General features: G+C 46.0%; 1 protein-coding gene across 4 annotated transcripts; it reads left to right on the top strand.

Moving 5' to 3' along the window:
• The first annotated feature begins 2,812 nt into the window (after positions 1-2,812).
• On the top strand, positions 2,813-16,933 carry LOC100674764 (zinc finger protein 14-like). Of its 4 annotated transcripts, none has more exons than XR_010321165.1 (5): positions 2,813-2,923; positions 10,619-10,745; positions 11,204-11,387; positions 11,947-16,048; positions 16,686-16,933. XR_010321165.1 is itself a non-coding variant. In XM_023540963.2 (4 exons), the coding sequence occupies exons 1-4, from the start codon at positions 2,921-2,923 to the stop codon at positions 12,920-12,922; spliced, it is 1,167 nt and encodes a 388-aa protein (XP_023396731.1). In that variant the 5' UTR covers positions 2,813-2,920; the 3' UTR covers positions 12,923-16,933. The 4 variants fall into 4 exon arrangements, 2 of the variants coding, with proteins under 2 accessions (XP_023396731.1, XP_023396730.1); XR_010321164.1 differs by having other exon boundaries at positions 16,425-16,933; XM_023540963.2 differs by having other exon boundaries at positions 11,327-11,387; positions 11,947-16,933.
• The last annotated feature ends 5,841 nt before the right edge of the window (positions 16,934-22,774 follow it).

Raw genomic sequence — 22,774 nt, 5'->3', positions numbered from 1 at the left:
TTCCCAAATATGTACTTTCTGAAGTATGAAAGTACATAGGACTGTGGGTTCATACGCCCATTCTCAAAATCCTCTAACACCTTGGCACAAGCTAGAACGAATTTAATTAAAAAAATAACTGAACTGAATGGTATCCTTTGTCTCACCGTCCACACATGTTCTGTGTCCACCACTTCTCTCTGCTGGCTTTTATCATAGTCACCAGTGACTTTTAACCTTGTCGAATCTCAGGGTTTCTCCTCTTCTCACTCCAGTTCTCACTGCAGCAACATCATGATAAATGGAGAAAAGATTGAAGTTTCAAGGATTTCATTTTACTTGGATCCATAATCAATGCCCATGGAAGTAGCAGTCAAGAAATCAAATGACATATTGCATTGGGGAAATCTGCTCCCAAAGACCTCTTTAGTGTTAAAAAGCAAAGATGTCACTTTAAGGACTAAGGTGCCCCTGACCCAAGCCATGGGTTTTCAATCTCTTCATATGCATGTAAAGGCTGGGCAGTAAATAAGGGAGACCGAAGAAGAACTGATGCCTTTGAATTATGGTGTTGATGAAGAATATTGAATATACCATGGACTTCCAGAAGAACGAACAAATCTGTCTTGGAAGACTTACAGCCAGAATGCTCCTCAGAAGCAAGGGTGGTGAGAGTTCATCTCACATACTTTGATGTGTTATCAGGAGGGACCAGTCCCTGGCCTGGAGAAAGACATCATGCTTGCTAGAGGGTCAACAAAAAAGAGGAAAACCCTCAATGAGATGGATTGACACAGCGGCTGCAACAATGGGCTCAAGCATAACAATGATTGTGGGCATGGTGCAGGACCGGGCAGTGTTTCGTTCTGTTGTACATAGGGTCACTATGAGTCGGAAGTGACTCGATGGCACCTAGCAACAACACGGCAGCTGCCTTTCCTCTCAGGGCCTGTGTCTCACTGGTCACATCTCCCCTTGGAGTCCTTTTCATCCTCTTCCTCTTTGGAACCACACGCCTGTGGTTTTCCTCCCAGCTCACTGACCGGTCTTAGTTCTTTTGGTGAGAGCTCTTTTGGTGACCTTATTTTTGGAATCCTGTAACTTAACCCTGGGTCTGTTCTCATTCTTCCTTTACAATCTGCTTCATTGAAATAAATCTTACTATGGCTTCCCACCCATATTACATCTCCATGTCTATTTCTGAGCTGCCACTGCTGAACTGAGGACTGTGTCCAGCTGTTGATGTGAGATCTGCACTTGGACGAGTCAGATGTCTCTGAAGCTGAATATATGGAGACAGGATCTTGAATCCCACCCCAGTCCATCTGCTTCTCGCCCCGGCTTCCCCATGTCAGCCAGTCGCACCTGCATCCATTCTCTTGAGCAGGACAAAGTTCTTTCAGTCTTGCTTGAGCTTAATATGCCTCAACAGGTAGAAAAGGCAACAATCTATTGGTGTATTCATTCCTTCAATTACCACCTACCATGGAGCTGTGGGAGCCCTGGTGGCTCCGTGGCTGCTCACCGAAAGGTCAGCAGTGCAAATCCAGCAGCTCCTCCTCGGCGACCCTAAAGGGCAGCTCTACTCTGTCCTAGAGGGTCGCTATGAGTCGGAATTGAGAGTGCTCCGGTTGTTTATGGGCCTCAAACTGTCACATGCTCAAGAATCTCCTTGGGGTCTTTCCCGATAAAATGCAGATTCTAGCTTTGGTGTGGGCTGAGTCTGAGGATGCACTCTGGGTAGGAAGGGTGGGGAGCATGACCAAGGGCCACCCCGGTGCTGTGCAGACACAACAGTGGAGGGGAAAACAGTGGCCATGGGCTTTTTTCCAGTGGAGTTTAAATTAGGTCGGGGAGATGGGCAACAAGCACCTAAATATGGAAAAGAAAATAGGGGTGTGAATGTCAAGGAGAAAATCCTACAGAGAGACTAACAAAAGGGAAGATAAGGCTCCTAAGGGGAATACTGTTCAGGAGACGATGTGAGAGAGACGTTTAATCTGAGACCATCTGGGACCAGTCAGCCTTGTGGGGAGAGGGAGGGCAGAAACGGAAATGGAGTGTGAGAGGGCTCCCTGCAGAGATGTATCCTGTAACAACTGATTGGTCTGAGGATGAGAGCGGGGGCTGGCGTGGATTCTCCACATCTCTGAGCGCAGGAGCCTGGGAAGTGGGGTCCCGGGCACCGTGACTGTGGACAGGAGAACTGCTGGGAGGCAGAAGAATCCACATGGAGAAGGGATATTGACAGGAAACATCCTGATCATACATAAAATGGGAGAAACTCAGTGTTTTACACAAGCAAACTAGAAATTCACCTGTTTTAATGAATTAAAAAAAAAAAGATTCCAAGCACAAAGTAGAAAAAGCGTTTTCCCTGAAAGTTCATCCATGTTGATGTCAATTTTTAGTGACCCCAGAGACACCAGGCCCCCCGATCCCCGCCCCGCCTGGGCGCCCCTCCTGCTCTGGACGAGGAGTGGTCTCCTGAAGCCGAGGCGGAGTGCCTGCGCGCACCTGTGTCCCCGCGTCGGGAGGACATGGAGGTGGCTGCGGGGAGACGCCGTGTCCGCGCGGGGCCAGAACGCAGGCGTCCAAGGCGGACGTCCCGGGGGCGGGGCCGGGAGGAAGCCTGTCCTACTCAGTCACGAGTCGTCCGCTCTCCTGTCACTCAACCATCCAGGGGCTGGGCCAACTGAAGGACTGTCCAATCAGAGCCCTCGGGGCGGGGTCGGAGCACTGTCCAATCAGAGGCTCTGAGGCCGGGGCGTGGCTCCGTAAACGCACGTGACGTCATGCCGCGCGCGACCGCAGCGCGAACGCGCCTCCCAGGCCCCGCGCGGCCCCGGGCGTCCGAGGCCGCGTCCCGTCGCTCTGTCCCGTGCACTGGCCGCCGGGCTGCAGGCAGGACTCCGGGCTTCCCCGGAAACGGGGCTGAGAGATGGTGAGCGCGGGGCCGGGTGTCCGAGACTCGGGCGAGGGGAGGGGCCGGTTCAGCGCCGCTGGCGGCGGCCGCGCGCGCGACCCCGGGCTCCCCGCCCGCTCCGGGTCCTGTCTGTGCCCACGAGCGGCGGCCTGGCCCCGGGCAGTGGGCCCCGCGGCCCGACAGGCCCCGGGGGAGGGTCCGACTCGGTCTGCATGGCCCGTACCCTAAATTAACAGAGCTTGAAAGATGGGTTAAAATGCCTGCAAAGGGCGAGAAACACGCGAATTTCAGGAAAGACACTACAGTGTTCCCGTCTTGCATTCCATTTATTAGAAATTCCTGCTCACCTTTTATATCCCCGGAACAAGTGTCCTAAGTTTCTTAGGTTGTGTTTTTTTTTTTCTTTTCAGTAATAGCAGACGGCCTTTTTCCTCTTGTCCCGATTTTTGCCAGTAATGCTGAATACCGTGACATGAGATTTGCAGCACCTAGGCTTGTTCACGGAACATCTTGTTATTGTGGCAATAATAATAAACTACCATCTTTAGTTTTTGAAGGGAATGGGTAGATACTTGTGTGTTTTCTTATTGAGTGCTAAAAGGTGCCTTACACTTTTACTGCCCCCTTTGTACGTAAACATTGCGTTTGAGTGGTCTTGCTGAGTTCTTCAGTCGCTGAGTTTGTCTCTTTTAAAATCTCCGTGGTGGTCTAAAGTGGGTTTGTACCTTTATAAAGCTTAGTGTGTAGATAATTAGATTTGGGTTCCCTAATTAGTGAACTCATTTCCAATTAAAATTTAAAACTTTTAAAAAGTAAAATGTGTATTTATTTGTTTAAAATTAAGAAAGCATTCAAAGATTTTAAAAAAAGATTTGCATGAGGTTTCCATATACAGGGGCAGCTGGACCGTTGTTTCCATGATCTGGTTGTGGATTCCTGCGCTGATACTGCAGTGTGTTGATTACTGCAGTTTTAAAATCCTTGTGGTGTGTTAGATAACCTCCACCTGTTCTTCAGACCACTGTGGTTATTCTTGGACATTTATTTTTCCTATTAAGTTTTCAGTGTTTCCTAAGATCCAAAAAAAAGCCTGCTTTTAAGAACTTAATGGAGTTGTTTTTTTTTAAAATAATTTTTATTGTGCTTTAAGCGAAAGTTTACAAATCAAGTCAGTCTCTCTCACGAAAACCCATGTAGACCTTGCTACACACTCCCAGTTACTGTCCCCCTAATGAGACAGCCCGCTCTTTCCCTCCACTCTCTTTTCGTGACCTTTTCACCAGCTTCTAACCCCCTCCTCCACCCTCTCATCTCCCCTCCAGGCAGGAGATGCCAACATAGTCTCAAGTGTCCACCTGATCCAAGAAGCTCACTCCTCACCAGCATCCCTCTCCAACCCATTGTCCAGTCCAATCCATGTCAGAAGAGTTGGCTTCGGGAATGGTTACTGTCCCGGGGCAACAGAAGGTCTGGGGGCCATGACCACCGGGGTCCTTCCAGTCTCAGTCAGACCATTAATTCTGGTCTTATGAGAATTTGGGGTCTGCATCCCACTGCTCTCCTGCTCCCCCAGGGGTTCTCTGTTGTGTTCCGTGTCAGGGCAGTCATTGGTTGTAGCCAGGCACCATCTAGTTGTTCTGGTCTCGGGATGATGTAGTTGCTGGTTCATGTGGGCCTTTCTGTCTCTTGGGCTTGTAATCACCTTGTGTCTTTGGTGTTCTTCATTCTCGTTTGATCCAGGTGGGTTGAGACCAATTGATGCATCTTAGGTGGCTGCTTGCTAGCGTTTAAGACCCCAGACGCCACTCTTCAAAGTGGGATGCAGAATGTTTTGTTAATAGATTTTATTATGCCAATTGACTTAGGTGTCCCCCATGGTCCCCAGACCCCTGCCCCTGCTACGCTGGCCTTCGAAGCATTCAGTTTATTCAGGAAACTTCTTTGCTTTTGGTTTAGTCCAGTTGTGCTGACCTCCCCTGTACTGTGTGCTGTCTTTCCCTTCACCTAAAGTAGTTCTTATCTACTATCTAATTAGTGAGTACCCCTCTCCCAACCACAAAAGAATGTTTTCTTCTCAATTTGAACTATTTCTCAAGTTCTTACAATAGTGGTCTTATACAATGTTTGTCATTTTGTAACTGATTAATTTCACTCAGCATAATGCCTTCCAGGCTCCTCCATGTTATGAAAATGTTTCCCAGATTTCTCACTGTTCTTTATCGATGCATAGTATTCCATTATGTGAATATACCATAATTTATTTATCCATTCGTCCATTAATGGGCACCTTGCTTGCTTCCATCTTTTTACTGTTGTAAACAGTGCTGCAGTAAACATGGGTGTGCATATATCTGTTCATGTAAATGCTCTTATTTCTCTAGAATATATTCCAAGTAGTGGGATTGCTGGATCGTATGGTAGTGCTATTTCTAACTTTTTAAGGAAGTGCCAAATCGATTTCCAAAGTGATTGTACCATTTGACATTCCCACCAGCAGTGTAGAAGTGTTCCAGTCTCTCTACAGCCTCTCCAACATTTATTATTTTGTGTTTTTTGGATTAATGCCAGCCTGGTTGGAGTGAGATGAAATCTCATTGTAGTTTTGATCTGCATCTCTCTAATGGTTAATGATCGTGAACATTTCCTCATATATCTGTTAGCCACCTGAATATCTTCTTTAGTGAAGTGTCTATTCATATCTTTTGCCCATTTTTTAATTGGGTTATTTGTCTTTTTGCAGTTGAGTTTTTGCAGTATCATGTAGATTTTAGAAATCAGGTGCTGATTGGAAATGTCATAGCTAAAAACTTTTTCGCAGTCTGTAGGTAGTCTTTTTACTCCTTTGGTGAAGTCTTTGGATGAGCATAAGTGTTTGATTTTTAGGAGCTCCCAGTTACCTAGTTTTTCTTCTGCGTTCTTTATAATGTTTTCTATACTGTTTATGCCGTGTATTAGGGGTCCTAACGTTGTCCCTATTTTTTCTTCCATGATCTTTATCATTTTAGATTTTATATTTAGGTCTTTGATCCATTTTGAGTTCGTTTTTGTGCGTGGAGTGAGATATGGGTCTTGTTTCATTTTTTTTGCAGATGGATATCCAGTTATACCAGCACCACTTGTTAAAAAGACTGTCTTTTCCCCATTTAACTGTTTTTTAATGGAGCTTTATTAAGACCATAGTTCTCTTTAGAGGGCGCCGACATCTTGGTTGCAATGAGTTCTCTTTTTCTAAGAACTTGTGCCATTTTTCCATTTATTTCATTCTTCTTTGATATTATCCAGTAACTTTTTTTTACTAGATTTTATTTTTTAGACAAGTTTGTAGTTAACAGAGAAATTGTGCAGAAAGTACAGAGAGTTTCCATGTATCTGTCCTTCTTCCCTGCACGCTGTTCCTCTTATTATTTACATGTTTTACCCCATTGAGGTATGTTTGTTACAGTGGATGAACCGTTAGGGATCAGCTGTTTAACTAAAATTCATAGCTTACATTAGAGTTCTCGCTCTGAGTTTTCCACGTCTGTGAATTTTGACAAATGCTTAATGCCATGTGTCCACCAATTCAGCATTGTACAGAATAGCTTCATTGCCCTACAATTCCTCTGTGCTCCACCTAGTCATCCCTCTCCTCTTAATCCCTGGCAACCACTGACCTTTTTACCATCTCCATAACTCTGCCTTTCCCAGAACGTCATCCAGTTAGAATCATATTAAAAAAATTCAAACCCGTTGCTGTCGAGTCGATTCCGACTCCTAGCAACCCTGTAGGACAGAGTAGAACTACCCCCATAGAGTTTCCAAGGAGTGCCTGGTGGATTCAAACTGCCAGCCTTTTGGTTAGCAGCCGTAGCTCTTAACCACCACGCCACCAGATTTTCCTAGAATCATACAGCGTGTAGTTTTTTCAGACTGGCTTCCTTTACTTAACAGTATGCATTTAAGTTTCCTCCATGTCTTTTGTCATCTCATTTTATCACTAAGTAATACTCCGTGTTATGGATATACCACAGTTTGTTTATCCATTTACCTATTGGACATCTTAGTTGCTTCCAATTTTTGGTAATTAGGAAGAAAGGTGGTTATAAACCTTCGAGTCCAGGTGTTTCTTTGCACCCACCTTTTCAGTTCATTTGGGTAAATACCTGGATTGTGTGGTCAGTCTGTGTGTAGCTTTGTAAGAAACTGCCAGATTGTCTTCCAAAGTGGCCGTACCATTTTGCATTCCTACCAGCAACATCTTAGAGTTCCGGTGACTCCACATCCTCAAGAGCATTTCGTGTTGTCAGTGGCTTGGACTTCAGCCATGGTAGTAAGTGTGTCGTGGTTTCCCATTGTTGTTTTAAGTAGCAGGTCTCTAATGAAATAGATGTTGAACATTTTTTCATATCTTCTTATCTGTGCATGATACTTGTACAGGCAGTCGCGAGGTTACAAATGAGATCTGTTCCTAAGCGTGCCTTGAAGAGTTTGTAGGTGAGTCAGAACAGGTGCAGACAGCTCTGATTTAGCCTTACTTTAGTGCAAGAAAAGGCTCGTAAGCCTGTCTTAGTCATTTAGTGCTGCAATATCACTAGTGAATGGCTTTAACAAAGAGAAATTTATTCTTTCACAGTCTAGTAGGCTAGAAGTCCAAATTCAGGGTGCCAGCTCCAGGGGACGGCTTTCTCTCTCTGTCAGTTCTGGAGGAAGGTCCTTTTTATCAGTCTTCCCTAGGTCTAGGAGCTTCTCCGCGCAGGAACCTCAGGTCCAAAGGACACGCTCTGCTCCCAGCACTGCTTTCTTGATGGTATGAGGTCCCCCTGTCCCTCTGCTGGCTTCTCTCTTTTATATCTCAAAAGAGATTTTTGGATTAAGACACAATCTGATCTTGCAGACTTGTCAGTGTAACTGCTGCTAATCCAACTCATTAACATCATAAAGGTAGGATTTACATCACTTAGGAAAATCACATCAGATGACAAAATGGTGGACAGCCACACAATACTGGGAATCATGGCCTAGCCAAGTTGACGCATGTTTTTGGGGGACAAAGCCTTTTCAGTGATTTAAAAGCTGCATGTGTAGCACGTGAAGGCGATTGTGATGAAGAATTTGTTTCACGTATGAGTTGGTTGGTTGAATTGTTTCAGAGGGAGGACAAATTCACATAACGTTACAGGGCAAGTACAAGTTGTCTGTAAGGTGGAAGTTCGTAACCTGGGGACAGCCCTTATTCACGTATCTGGTACCCGTGTATCTTTGGTGGAGTATCTGTGCTCATTTGCCCATTTTGGAATTGAGTTATTGGCTTTTTTATTGAGTTTTAAGTGTATTTTGGAAACAGATCCTTTATCGGAGTGTGTTTTGCAGATTATTTTCTCCCAGCCTGACTTGCCATTTCATCCTCTCAGCAGTGTCCTTTACAGAACAGTTTTTAATTTTAACGAAGTATAACTTGTCATGGTTTCCTTATGTGGATGATGCTTATGGTGTATCTACAAAGTCATCACCAAACCCAAGGTCACCTAGATTTTCTCGTATGTTATCTTCCGTAAATTGTATAATATTGCCCCTTACATTTAGGTCTGCCATCCATTTTTAGTTAATTTTATGAAGGATGTAAGCTCTGTGTCTAGATTCCTGTTTTTTCACATGTGGAAGCCCAGTGGTTCCAGCGTCGTTTGTGGAAGAACCCCACAGATGGCTGTAGCCTGGGCAGGTCAGGCTGACCCGGGGAGCGCACGTCGCTGTGCGCCAAGGCCGCAGATGGCTGTAGCCTGGGCAGGTCAGGCTGACCCGGGGAGCGCACGTCGCCGTGTGCCAAGGCCGCAGATGGCTGTAGCCTGGGCAGTTCAGGCTGACCCGGGGAGCGCACGTCGCTGTGCGCCAAGGCCACAGGTTTTCCTTTCCTGCTGCTGCTCCGCTGAGTAGGTGAATTCTAGGATCCCACTTCTTGCACGGCAGTATTTCCTCTGTCTCCTTATGGAAGTAAGTTGGTTGATACTGAGATGCGGTTGCATCATACCTCATCTACATTCGGGGGTGGGGGCGGAGGACCACCATTAGCACAAAGCTGATTCCTGTGAGGTGGAGGTCACACATACCTTCGCTCTCCAACCTTTTTTTTTTTTTTTTTAACCGTTTCTGGCACCAGCCATTCTCCCCATGGCACTGTCTACTTCTGCTGTTTGATAATTCATTGCAAAGGCCACACAGAACTCACTGAGCCTGCAATAATGATTATACAAATAAGATTAATACTGCCGGAAAAGAATATTTTCACTCGGCCAATTGGACCTGTCTGCTTCCAGTGGCCAGGTTTTGAAGATGCTATACTAGCCGGCCCTTGTTGCAAGATGGGTTTCCTCAGGCCACGTGGCCTTTCATGTTTGGTGAGAGGAATAGCTCCTGGTTCCTCAAAGTGTTTTTATTCTTTAAAATTTCATCTAGGTTTGACTTTTTGGTGAAATGGGTTCCTTTATATGGCCTTTTGCCTTGGTTCTGTGAAAGAGAAAAAAAGAGGAAACAGCTTGGGAGATTTTTTTTCCCAGACTATCGGGGTTCTTATAGTTGCCCTAGTTCTTTGGGGGAAGAAGCCAGTCCCTGCCAGCAGAAAATGTTAGTTATTATGCAGATAGATGGAGGCACTTGTGGTCTAGTGAGGGGATTGGTCAGTTCAGTAGAGCAAGGGGATTAATCAGTTATTATGTAAATAATGGCTTGAAAATCCACCCAATTGGATTGAGCCACTTGCCTATATAAGGAGCGAATCGCATAGAGGTGAGCAAAGAAGAGAGAAGAAGCAGAGGGAGAGAAACAGCTGAGTGTCTTCAGACAGAAGGCTTGCCAGTGGAGCTAAAAGTGTTGAAATGCAGGTCGAGGGCTGTAACACTGAAGACAACCAGAGACCCGAGAAAGAGAGAGAGGCAGAGAGACATACACACCAGTGGCGTGCATGGCTGAAAGGGGGAGTGCGTGGCTGAGAGGAGGCCTGTCCTGAGCAGGTGTGCATGCCAAGAGGGAGCTGCCCTGCACTAAAGAAGGGAGGAGAGATGTGCTCTTCACTTGGGGCAGCCTTCCAGACCCTGCCTCTGTGCTTCCTGAGCTGATCCCAAGTTGTAACCTGTTACTTCCTTAATAAACCCCGTAACTGTGAGTATGTGTGTACCCATTGCAACAAATTACTGGACCCAGGCGATAAGTAGAGAATGCTGTGGGGAGGGTGGCTGGTGTCAGAATTGGTGAAAAGATTGGAGAGTGAAGGTATGTCTGACCTCCGCTCTGTAGGAATCACCTTTGGGCTGATGCTGATTATCACCCGCCCTCCTGAAGTTAGGCGAGATCTGATGCTACCAGACCTCAGACCTTTTGCTTGGTGTAGTGCTGAGTGATGTGCTGAGCAGTGGGGAAGGAGATGAAATATTTTTTTAGCACAGAGTCGGTGATCTTAAAGTGGAAAAAGTTGTTTCATGTCTGTAGTATTAAGCTTGTCTTTTTCGGTGTACCTGGACCCCTTCTGATAGAGAGGAGTATGATTTCAAGTGGTCACAGTGTTAGTAGTGCTGCTTAATCTACGCCTGAGTGTGGACAGAGAGTAAGAGCTCTGGGGACTGATTTGTACAGTAGTTGGTGGGAAACCGCAGAATCTTGCTTGAACTGCATGCGAATTGAGGCCAGTCCTCCAGTGCTGTCAGCTTTACCCATCCTCCTGCACACACACGTCATATGTTTCAGGAGTCTGTGGTCTTTGAGGATGTGGCCGTGGACTTCACTCTGGAGGAGTGGGCTTTGCTGGATCCTGCTCAGAGGAAGCTCTACAGAGATGTGATGCTGGAAACCTTCAGGAACCTGGCCTCACTAGGTAAGGATGATATTACTCCTACACTTAGTTACTTAGAGAACAAGTACTTCTAGCTCATAAGGCCTGTTCTAAGACTTGAAGTGTAGAGAGAGGAATATGCTGGTCAATGAGACAGACATGATCACTGTTGTCATGGTGCTAGAGTTGAGTAGTTTCCCCATGACCTTGAGAATCTACTAAATGGAGTTTTTCTTCCTTTGCGAAAAGACCTGAAGTTCCCTTATTGTAGTAAAGCCTTAGTGCCATCAGTGTGGATATAGGTTTCATGGCTCATTTTTTCAGGCTTGGAGATGTTTGAACCATCGTGAGGATTTTACCAAGTCTATGAAATTGCTTTGTCTTTTGGCCCTTGAGGGCTGTTGATGATAAAGCCCTGAAACAGCTAAGCTCCTCAGCCTCTTTTTTTATTAACAGATCCCTTCTTCCTTGTAAGATTTTGTTCACTTTTTTTGTTTCAGATGATGAGACTCAATTTAAGGACGTTGGGTCAGTTTCTCTACAGGATATTTATGGGGACAGAATATCTAAGGAACATAAAATACTAAGGTTTACAAGAATGGATTCTTTGGCCTCCATTTTAGGAAAAATTTGGGAAGGCCACAGCACTGAAGGTCAGCACAGAAACCTTGGGAACTATCTGAGGTGAGTTGTGCTTATAAGAGAAAGCATTTTCCCAGGAGAGAATCTTAGTATTTCTTGAAATTAGAGCAGTGAATGAACAAGCAAAAACCCCACATAGGCCTAGCTGCATTTGTATTCATTCACAAGAAATTTTTCACAAAAAAGTTTTCATTAATTTGACTTATACATTGAGGGTTTGAACCATATAATCAGTTGGAAATAGTTGTAAGGAAACCCCATGTATAAGAAACATTATTTTATTAATAGCTGTGCTTATGTCCTCTTTCAGAGCATTTAGTTTATGCCACTAACTATCAAATAGGCCCAAAAACCTACATTTTTTTGCTGACATTATTAACTGACTAAAATGGAATCCTGATATTTATTAGTAAATATTAATAAATCATTGTTAGGTACCATTGAGTCAGTTCCAACTCTTAGTGCCTCTGTATACGACAGTATGAAACACTGCCCCGTCCTGCACCATCCTCACAATTGTTGCTATGCTTGAGTCCATTGTTAACATATAATATATAAATCACTAATATACTATAAATAATGTACTTCCCTATTTTAACAGAAATCATGTGGTTGAGAAACTCTGTGAAGGTAATAAACGTAATCGATGTGGAGAAACTTTCAGCCAGATTCCAAATATTAGTATGTACAAGAAAACTCCTACTGGAGCCAATCCATACAGATGCAGTGAGTGTGGGAAAATCTTCATACATCATACCTCCCTTAAGAGGCACGTCGCAAATCACACTGGATACAAACCGTTTCAGTGTCGGGAGTGTGGGAAATCCTTTCGTTTTCCATCAGACCTAAGAACGCATGTGAAAAGCCACAGTGGAGAAAGACCTTACGCATGTAAATTATGCGGTAGAACCTTCATTTATCTCCATTCCTTTTTAAGACATGAAAGGACCCATACTACAGAGAAACCCTATGAATGTAAGGAATGTGGGAAAACCTTCAAGTGTCACTCATCTTTACCAGTACATATGAGAATGCACTATGGAGGGAAACCCTATGAGTGTAAGCAATGTGGCAAAGTCTTCCTGTGTGCCCCATCTTTACAAAATCATATGAGATTGCACAGTGGAGAGAAAAGCTATGATTGTAAGCAGTGTGGGAAAGCTTTCATTCATCCGACACACCTTCAAAGACATATGAGAACGCATACTGGAGAAAAACCATACGAATGTAAGCATTGTGGGAAAGCCTTCAGTGATAGCGATTACTTTCAAAGACATGAAAGAACTCATAGTAAAGAGAAACCCTTTGAATGTAAGGAATGTGGGAAAACCTTCAAGTGGTCCTCATCTTTACGAACACATAAACGATTGCACAGGGAAGAGAAAACTCATGAATGTAAACAATGTGGCAAAGTCTTTCTACTTTCCTCATCATTACAACAACATATGAGATTACACAGTGGAGAGAAACCACGGTTTCCAACCAGTTCATTCCAGTTTGAACCCCTGCTGAGAATTTGCATTTCCACCCCAGATATACTGAATCAGAATCTACGTTTTAACAAGATCCCCAGGTGATTCTTATGTATAATGAATTTTGAGAACACCTGCTCTGCTAGCGGTTCTCAGAATTGGTCCCAACCAGCAGTATTAGCATTGCCTAGTGTCTTAGTTATCTACTGCTGCTAAAACAGAAATACCACAAGTGGATGACTTTAACAAAGAGAAATTTATTTTCTGTTAGGAGGCTAGATGTCCAAATTCAGGGTGTTGGCTCTAGGGGAAGGCTTTTCCTCTCTTGAATCTGGAGGAAGGCTCTTGTTTCTTCTGAGCGTCTACTCCTAAGTAATCTTCATGTGGCTTGGCATCACTCTTCCCCCATCTCTGCTCCTCCCTCTTGCTTGTTTCTTTTATATCTCAAAAGAGATTGACTAAAGACACACCCTACACTAATATCTGCCTCATTAACATAACAAAGAGAACCCATTCCTAAATGAGATTATAACCACAGATACTTGTTGTTAGGTGCCATCAAGCTGGTTCAGACTCATAGCAACCCTGTGTACAATAGAATTGAAACACTGCCTGGTCCTGCGCCATGCCCACAATCGTTGCTATGTTGGAGCCCATTGTTGTAGCCACTGTCAGTCCACCTCATTGAGAGTGTTTCCCTTTTTTGCTGACCCTCTGCTTTACCAAGCATAATGTCCTTCTCCAGGGACTGATCCCTTCTGACAACATGTCCAAAGTACGTGAGATGAAGTCTTGCCGTCCTCACAAGGAGCATTCTGGCTGTACTTCTTCCAAGACAGATCTGTTTGTTCTTTTGCAGTCTATGGTACATTGAGTGTCCTTCACCAACACCGTAATTCAAAGGCATCAGTTCTTCTTCAGTCTTTCTTGTTCACTGTCAAGCTTTCACATGCATATGAGGCGATTGAAAATACTATGGCTTGGGTCAGGCACACCTTAGTCCTCAAAGTGACACCTTGCTTTTTAGGTTTAAAGAGGTCTTTTGCAGCATATTTGCACAATGCGATACGTCATTTGATTTCTTTATTGCTGTTTCCGTGGGTGTGGATTATGGATCCCAGTAATATGAAATTCTTGATAACTTCAATATTTTCTCTGTTTACGATGATTTTTTTTTATAGTTTCAAGAATTTTTGTTTTCTTTATGTTGAGGTATAATCCATACTGAAGGCTGTGGTGTTTGATCTTCATCAATAAGTGCTTCAAGTCCTCTTCACTTTCACCAAGCAAGGTTGTATCATCTGCATAATGCAGGTTGTTCATGAGTCTTCCTCCAGTCCTGATGCTGTGTTTTTCTGCATAAGTTCAGCTTCTCGGATTATTTGCCCAGCATACAGATTGAGTAAGTATGATGAAAGGATACAACCCTGACACACACCTTTCTTGATTTTAAACCATGTAGTATTCCCTTCTTCTGTTCGAACGACTGCCTCTTGATCTATGTACAGGTTCCTGATGAGTACAGTTAAGTCTTCTGGAGTTCTCATTCTTTACAATGTTATCCATAATTTGTTATCCACACAGTCGAATGCCTTTGCATAGTCAATAAAATACAGGTAGACATCTTTGTGGTATTCTGAGTTTTCAGCCAAGACCCACCTGACATCAGCAATGATACCCCTTCTCCAACGTCCTTTTCTGAATCTGGCTTGAATTTCTGGCAGTTCCCTGTCGATGTACTGCTGCAACTGCTTTTGGATTATCTTCAGCAAAGTTTTACTTAAGTGTGATATTAATGGTATTGTTTGATAATTTCTGCATTCTTTTGAATCACCTGTCTTTGAAAACGGCACGAATATGGATATTGTCCAGTTGGTTGGCTAGGTAGCCATCTTCCAGCTTTCTTGGCATAGATGAATGAGTGCTTCCAGCGTTGCACTCGTTTGTTGAAACACCTCAATTGCTATTCCATCAATTCCTGGAGTCTTGTTTTTTGCCAATACCTTCAGTGCAGCTTGGACTTCTTCCTTCAGTACCGTCGGTTTTTGATCTTATACTACCTCCTGAAATGGTTGAGGACCAGCCAGTTGTTTTGGCATAGTACCTCTTATGTATTCTTCCCATCTTCTTTTGGTGGCTTCCTGCATCATTCAACATTTTGCCCATAGAATCCTTCACTACTGTAACTCAAGGATTGAATTTTTTCTGCAGTTCTTTCAGCTTGAGAAATGCCAAACGTGTTCCTCCTTTTTGGTTTTCTAACTCTGGGTCTTTGCACATTTCGTTACTACACTTTATTTTGTCTTCCCAAGCTGCCCTTTGAAATCTGTTCAGCTCTTTTATGTGATCAGATACGGAGGATATGGTTTACAACACATATTTTGGGGGGACACAATTCAATCCATAAAACCTAGGAACTTTTTAAAAATTCTCAGCAGATGTTCGAAATGGAAGGGAACAGTTCGAATCTCTGAGAGAAATCCTATGATTGTAAGCAGTAAGTGAAAGCCTTACTTTTTAAAACTTTTGAGAACCCACACTGGAGAGGAACTCTGCGAATGTAAGCAGTGTGGGAAAGCTTTCAGTTAACATTCATGTTTTTGAAGACATAGGACAATATGTTGTTGTTAGGTGCTGTTGAGTCGGTTCCGACTCATAGTGACCCTATGTACAACAGAACAAAACACTGCCTGGTCCTGCACCATCCTTACAATCATTATGCTTGAGCCCATTGTTGCAGCCACTGTGTCAGTCCATCTCCCGAGGGTCTTTCTCTTTTTTGCTGACCCTCTACTTTACCAAACATGATGTCCTTCTCCAGGGGCTGGTCCCTCCTGATAACATGTCAAGAGCATGTGAGATGAAGTCTCACCATCCTTGCTTTTAAGGAGCATTCTGGTTGTACTTTTTCCAAGGCAGATTTGTTTGTTCTTATGGCAGTCCATGGTATGGACATCTGAGAATATACACTGGACAAAACCCTGTGAATTTATGTCAAGTGGGAAAACATTTAGTTGTCATTGCTTCTAGTACATGTGAAAATGCTGACTGGTGAGAAACCCAGTGAATGTAAAGAATGTGGAAGAGCTTTCAAGGTCCCTCATCTTTAACAAAACATAGAGTGTGCACTGGAGAGACACCCTATGAATGTAAGCAATCTGGGAGAGCCTTTAGTCAACTGTCACACCTTAAAGGACATTTGACAATGCATACTGCGGAGAAACTGTGAACGTAAGTAATGTGGGAAAGCCTTCCCTTTTTCCTCTTTAACATAGCATGTGAGAACGCACACCAGAGAGGAACACTGTTAATGTAAGGTGAGAAAGCCTTAAAAAGTAAATCATGTATCATGCTCTAGAAAATTCACACCAGGAGAAAATCTTTATACATGAGTATGGTGAAATGAGTTCCTTTATGTGGCTACTTTTGCCTTGGTTTTGTGGGAAAAGCAGCTTGAGAATTTTTTCCCCTAAGCCCTGTGGAATTAGCATTGCTCTAGTTTTCCACCCCAGAGGATTCCTTCCTTTTGTCCTGGTTGATTGACATTTCCTGGGTAAGCTGTAAAAAACTTGTGGTTTGATACTTTTTGTCTGATCCTCGCCTGTAGGCTGTCCTGTGATTGGTATGCATCTTGCAGTGATTGGTCAGTAGACTATGCAGATAACGTGTCTGTGGCCTACCGAGAAGGGATCGGTCAGTTGTGGCCCTGGTGGGAGGGACTATGTCTTGAAATTGACAAGGAGTTGTGTATATAAGCAGCCAACCTCACAGAGGTTTCACAGACAGAAAGAAACAGGAGGGAGAAAGAAGAGAGAAAAGAGAAGCAGAGAGAGGACTCTGGGAACCTTCTAAGAGAACTGTAACACAGGTCAAGGGCTGTCACGCTGAAGGCAGTGTGAGGTCCAGAAGGGGCTCAGCAGCCGGAGTCAATGATGACAGACGACAGGGCCAAGAGGAGGCCTGCATGTTCCAGAGGAGCTGAGAGAGCTGCCCTGCACCGAAGAGAGGAAACTTTGCATGCACGCTTCCTGACTCGGATCCTGAGTTGTAGCCTGTTGACCCTGATCCCGAGTTGTATCCTGTTTCTTAATAAATAACTGTAAGTATGGTCTGTGAGTTGTGTGTGGCCATTGCAACAAATTGTACAACCCAGCAGAGAAGTAGAGAGTGCAATGGGAGGGACAGCTGGTGTCAGAAGTGGTAAAAAGGTTGGAGAGTGGACATATGTCTGACCTCCACCTCACAGGAGTCAGCCGTGGGCTCATCTTGATTTGCATTATCCACCCTGAAGCTAGACAGGTTCTGGCGCTGCTACCAGTGGCCCTATTTTACAACGTGGTATTGCCTTTTCTTTATCAGTGCCTCATCCGTAAAGTGGACTTACAGGGAGTGAATTTATAATCCTTTTCAGGAATAAAGATTTAAGTGAGAAAGAATTCTCTTAGTACTCTTTGAGCAATACCCATTGCCTATACTCGATTCTGACTCATAGCAACCCTGTAGGACAGAAAACTACCCCGTAGGATTTCCAAAGATTGGCTGGTGAATTCAAACTGCTGACCTTTTTGTTAGTAGCCAAGCTCTTAACCACTGCACCACCAGGGCCGCATTTTCTTTTAGCTGTATTTCATAACATTTGTCGGTGTTTTTTTCTCACTCAATAAGTTTTATCTTTCCACTTTGAAGTTTTATATATTTTATGCCATCAATTTTTTTTTCTTTTGAAAAAGAAGGCGTTTGCCCTTCAGATTGCTCCCAGCATGCAATGTGGACCACACATGGAAAAGCTGTGCCCCAGGGACTCCTGGGAGTTGTATCTTCTCTGCAGTGCACAGCCGCAGCTCCGCAGGGTGGTGTTCCCTCCTGTAGGGCAGGTTCTTCCAGGCTGAGAGGGGGATATGGGCTGAAAAAGAAGTGGGGGACGCCCACCTTCACCGTCCCTTCCCTCAGCTTCCAGTCCCCTGTTCTCGGATATTACATTTCCCTGGCTCACTGGGAGGTTTGAGGTGTGAGCTCCCCAGTCCTCTGCCCTTACACAACTTTGGATGAGCCGAGGCAGCTCATTTTGGTACATAATCAAGAGGCAGCAGCTGGAACCCACCGCTGGAGAAAGATGTGGCAGTCTGCGTCCATCAAGATTTATGGTATCTTGACTTCTTTATCTTAACTTTTTGTTACAGTTGGTTAAATCAACATAAAATTTTATCTCTCAACTTTAATGAATATAGTCTAGGAATAGAAGGGTCAATTTTGCCATGTCTGTACTGTTTATTTGTGCATTTAGCCTTGGTTTTTAGTGTCAAATCATGATTTCCTTGCAGAAATACATAAAATCAAATGTTAGTTTTGAAAACATTACAGAATATTGGAAGACCCACTTACCCAGTATATTGCAGAATTAAATTACTGCCTGGTGGGTCCGTTGATCCCTCCTGCTTGGTGAAGCCCTCATTTTTCTTTCAGATATTCAGAAACTCCGGAGAAGCCCAGTATTAGCCAGTAGTGAAAAATCTTACGTCAAACTTTTATAATTAGCGATCCTTTTTTGTGTGTCTAGGGAACTGGTTATTTTAAGTAGACATTTAATATTTATGAATTCCATGGAGCATCTTGAACCCTCTTGCATGTGGGCCCCCATTTTGAAGGTTGCGGGATTGGCCTCTTTGTTGGTGTGAGTCATCCTGGCTCTGCTGTTCAATTAGTGTAGAATAATGGGGTTCTTTACCAATGTCTTTCAGTCAGTATCACCCCGCCCAGCTGTCTCCTGTAGGGCCATCGGTATTAATTGCAAAGACATAAATACTAAAACTGTGTTTCCAGAAGTCAGGTTCTCATAAGGATAAAGGAAGGAGCATGTGGTCCTAAAAAGGAGCTGTGGTGCTGCAGTGGTTAAGTGATCAGCTGCTAAACAAAAGGTCCGTGGTTCTAACCCACCACCCACTCTGCGGGATAACGACCTGGTGATGTGCTGCCATAAAGATTCCTAAAACTCATGGCTGTGGAGTAAATCTTTACGGAAGCAGACTGCTAACGTTTTTCTTCTGTGGAGCTGCTGGTGGGTTTGAATCACCAACCTTTTGGTTAGCCGCTGAGTGCTTTAACCATTGTACCATGAAGACTCCTGTCTTAGGCTGGGTTCTCTAGAGAAGCAAAACCAGTGAAGTGTCTATAGAGAGAGAGAGAGAAGAGGGAGTGATCGATACCAAGGAAATGGCGCACACGGTTGTAGAGGCTGGAAACTCCCAAGTCCGTGGGTCATGCTGGAGGCTTCTCACTCATGGAGCTGCAGGGGCTGGTGAACCCAAGATCGGCAGGTCAGACAACAGGCCACTGGCTCATAGGCTGTGGAGGCTGACGAATCCTAAGACTAGCAGGTAAGCTGGCACACTGCTGGCTCACAGACTGTGAAGGCTGATAAATCCCAAGATCGGCAGGTAAGCTACTAACTAGCTCAGGTCCCAAGAGCCGGAGGTCAGATGAATAGGAGCCGCTGCAGGATCCAGAGTGAGCAAAGCCCACCTATGTTGGGTGTAGGCTACGCCCCGAGGAAACTCAGAGTGAGCAAAGCGCACCTATGTTGGGTGCAGGCCACACCCCCGAGGAAACTCTTAGCAAAGCCCACCTATGTTGGGTGCAGGCCACACCCCCAAGGACACTCCCTGTCAGCTGATTGGCTACTCACCGCAGATCCCATCATGGAGGTGGTCACATCATTACATAGCTGCCAAACTACACATAACTGCCACACGACTGACAATCACGGCCCAGCCAGATTGACATACAGCCTTAAGGATCACAGCTCCCTAAAGGCAGCCTTGGAAACTGTAGGGCAGCTCTCTGTCTTATAGGGTAGCTATAGTTGGAAGTGACTTAATGGCACAGAGCATGCGGTCCTTTTAAGCTCAGGGACACCTCATTTTTACGTTGGTCTTACTGCCCTGGGAGCAGTATTTTCCTGTAATTTGCCTTTATCATCATCTGAGAATTCAGTATGTATTTAAAAATTTTATAGAATGTTTTTTGCCAAATGGGATATATTTTCTTCAATTTCCTCCAGTATTTCTCAGAGTGCTGACTTAAAAAATAACCAGCATAATGTTGGCAGTATTTTAGCTGTGGCTTGAAAAGGTTTGAGTAGTAAATGATACCAATTTTATTAATCTCTTGTACATCTGGTTAGCGTTCCTTACGTAAAGCTAAATCACATTCAAACATGTATTTGGCCAGGATGCAGGGTTCAAACTTTGCTTACAGGACAAAAGCTGGGGAGTCCTCGGGTTTCCTGGTCTAAATCCCCGGACTGTGGGTGGGAGAGGGCGCCTGGGCCCCTCGGTGCCGTCCTTGGTCACGCACCCACGTGGACGCAGGCTTCATCACACGTGGAGCCCTCACTGCTCAGTGCGTCACAAACAGGGAGCAGGAGCCCCATCTGACCCCCACCCTGGGGACACCAGGCCCGCCTGTCCCCGCCCCGCCTGGGCGCCCCTCCTGCTCTGGACGTGGGGTTGGTCTCCTGGAAACCGTGTCTGGAGTTCCCCGCGCACAACAGCATCTCCGCGTCCAGGAGGAGACGCAGGGCACCGCGGAGCAGCGTGGAGACGCCAGCGTCCGCCCAGGGCCGGAGCGCGTGCGTCCACTGCGGAGGTCCCGGGGGCGGGGCCGGGGCGAGGGGAGCCACGCCCACTGGGCAGGTGCTCGTGCCCTTGTCACTCAGGTAACGGGGTTTTGTCTGAGAGGCCCCGCCCCCTGAGCCGCGTGATCTCCCGTCCCGTCTGTCACTCAGAAGGGGCAGGGCCTGGAGGGAGCCCCGCCCACCGGGCAACGTGCGCTCCCGCCTGTCGTTAAATCCGGAGGCGGGGCCGCCTGGAGCACTGTCCAATCAGGGGGTCTGGGCGGGGCCTGGGGTATTGCCCAATCAGGGGCCTTGGGCGGGGCACCGCCTTCTAAGCGCCCGTGCCGTCCCGCCCCGCGCGCCCCGAAGAAGCGGCGCCCGGTGCAGTCACTCAGCTGCACCGGCCGCGGAGAATAGAAGGGGCCGCTGCGCGATGAGCGGGTCCCCCACGCCCCGCTCCGGGGTCTCCGGCCCCTCCAGTTCGCAGGGCGGGCCGCTCCGGCACCGAGACCCAGGGCGTCCTGGCCGTCCCCGCGCACCGAGGTCCCGCCCCCGGCCCGGAGCCCCGCGCCCTGCACCCACCGTGCCTGCGGGGTCCTGGGTGGGAGGGGCTCTCAGGACCCCCGCTACAGAGCCGTGTTGCGGGGTGCGCCCGCAGGATGGGCGGCGGGGCCCCCGGGGGTCCGGTTTTCCCGGAGGCTTCCCGATGTGTGGGCCGCAGGTACCCAAATCCAGGACCCCGGTTTAGCTCTGCCGATGGCCGGCGTTAAATCCCCAAACCCCAAACCCCTCCCCTCATTCCCGGATTCTTCCTTCCGTTTCTGTGATCCAGCTCACGGGCATAGCTATTTCTCACACATACGACTTTCCAACAAATTTAAAATTATTTATCGTGGTGTTTTAATTATCATTACTCCTGAGTCGGCGGATGGTTCTCTGTAATTGGCTTGTGTGGCACTGGAAACAGTGATCTAGAGAGGACAGTGAACACTCCCTGAAACCTGACCCCGCTAAACCCTCAGGCCTCTGTCCCCAGGGCGCTCCCTAGGGAACACATACCAGCGGACCCCCGTTCGGGTTGAAGGTCCCTTTGGAGACGTCACCGGTGGGTCTGTCCTCTCGGCCCAGCCTCCTCCCGTCACTGTTCCCATCGGTGTTGGTGTGTCACCAGGAGCGAGGAGCAGAGGCCTGAGGCCCTGACTCCAGCAGAGTCCAGACTTGATTCTGACTCGTGGCTCTTGACCCAGTGCACCCAGTGCCGTGGAGTCCATTCCGACTTAGCGACCTTATAGGACAGAGTAGAACTGCCCCATAGAGTTTCCAAGGAGCACGTGGCATATCCGGACTGCCGACCCTTTGGCTAGCAAGCGTAGCACTTAACCTCTATGCCACCAGGGTTTCCTCATGGCTTTTTGTGAGGATGTAATTGTGGTCAACTCATAGCCACCACATGGGGTCACCATGAGTCAGAATCAACTCCACCGCACCATACAATTGTGGTTTAGGAGACCCTGAGTAGTGCAAAAGGTTAAGTGCCAGACTACTAGCTGAAATATTGGCAGTCCAGACCTATCCGGAGATGTCAGAAGAAAGGCCTGGCAATCTGCTGAAAGGCACAGCCTTGAAAACCCTATGAGCAGTTGTACTCTGCACACATGGGGTCTCCATGAGTCAGAATCTGAACAACAACTAACAACAGTTGTGGTTGCCTTGGGGCTTTTTCTGGATAATTGTTTTGTTTTCGCATCCAGTGCTGTTGGAATGTGATTTGTGCCCCTTGAGACAACCTGTGAAGGTCAGCCTTGGCGACAGAATCCTTTGGGTTCCAGGTTAGGTGGAGAGTTTCTAGAATGTCTGGAGGGAAGAGGCAGCTGTGTGGAGCTCCAACAGTTAATCCCTGTGCTTACTGTGTCCCAGGCACTGACCCTCTCTGGGCTACATCCCGACAGGGAGAGTCAGGACTCCAGGCTTGGGAAACTTTGACCTTATGATCGTCGGCTTTCCAGTGGCTCTGGCACTATTTGTTGAGAAGACCACCCTTCCTCCATTGCAACCCTTTTGCACCTTTGTCAAAAATCAGCTGGCCTTACTTTCATAGACCGATTTCTGGGCTTTCTCTTCTGTACCACTGATCTGTGTATGGATTCCCCTGCCAACACCACAGTCTTTAGCTTTATAGGATCTCTGGCAGTTAAGTTACATGGTATTCTGCACTTTTTTCTTTCAAAATTCCTTTAGCTATTCTAGTTCTTTTGACTTTCCGTGTAGTTTTGGAATCATTTTGTCTATAGCTATAAGCAGTCTTGCCAGGAGTTTTATAGGCATTGTGACTTTGATTTAAATGT

The sequence above is a fragment of the Loxodonta africana genome, chromosome 3 (assembly GCF_030014295.1).
Source record: "Loxodonta africana isolate mLoxAfr1 chromosome 3, mLoxAfr1.hap2, whole genome shotgun sequence".
In the NCBI taxonomy this organism is placed as follows: Eukaryota; Metazoa; Chordata; class Mammalia; order Proboscidea; family Elephantidae; genus Loxodonta; species Loxodonta africana.
Note: the sequence above shows the minus strand (reverse complement) of the source record. Positions and strands in the feature narration are given on the sequence as shown.

Bases quoted from the DNA above. Each gene is read 5' to 3' on its own strand.
- LOC100674764 (XM_023540962.2), top strand. The intron at 10,746-11,203 runs GTAAGGATGATA...TTTTTGTTTCAG, and splicing joins CAGGAACCTGGCCTCACTAG to ATGATGAGACTCAATTTAAG. The intron at 11,388-11,946 runs GTGAGTTGTGCT...CTATTTTAACAG, and splicing joins AACCTTGGGAACTATCTGAG to AAATCATGTGGTTGAGAAAC.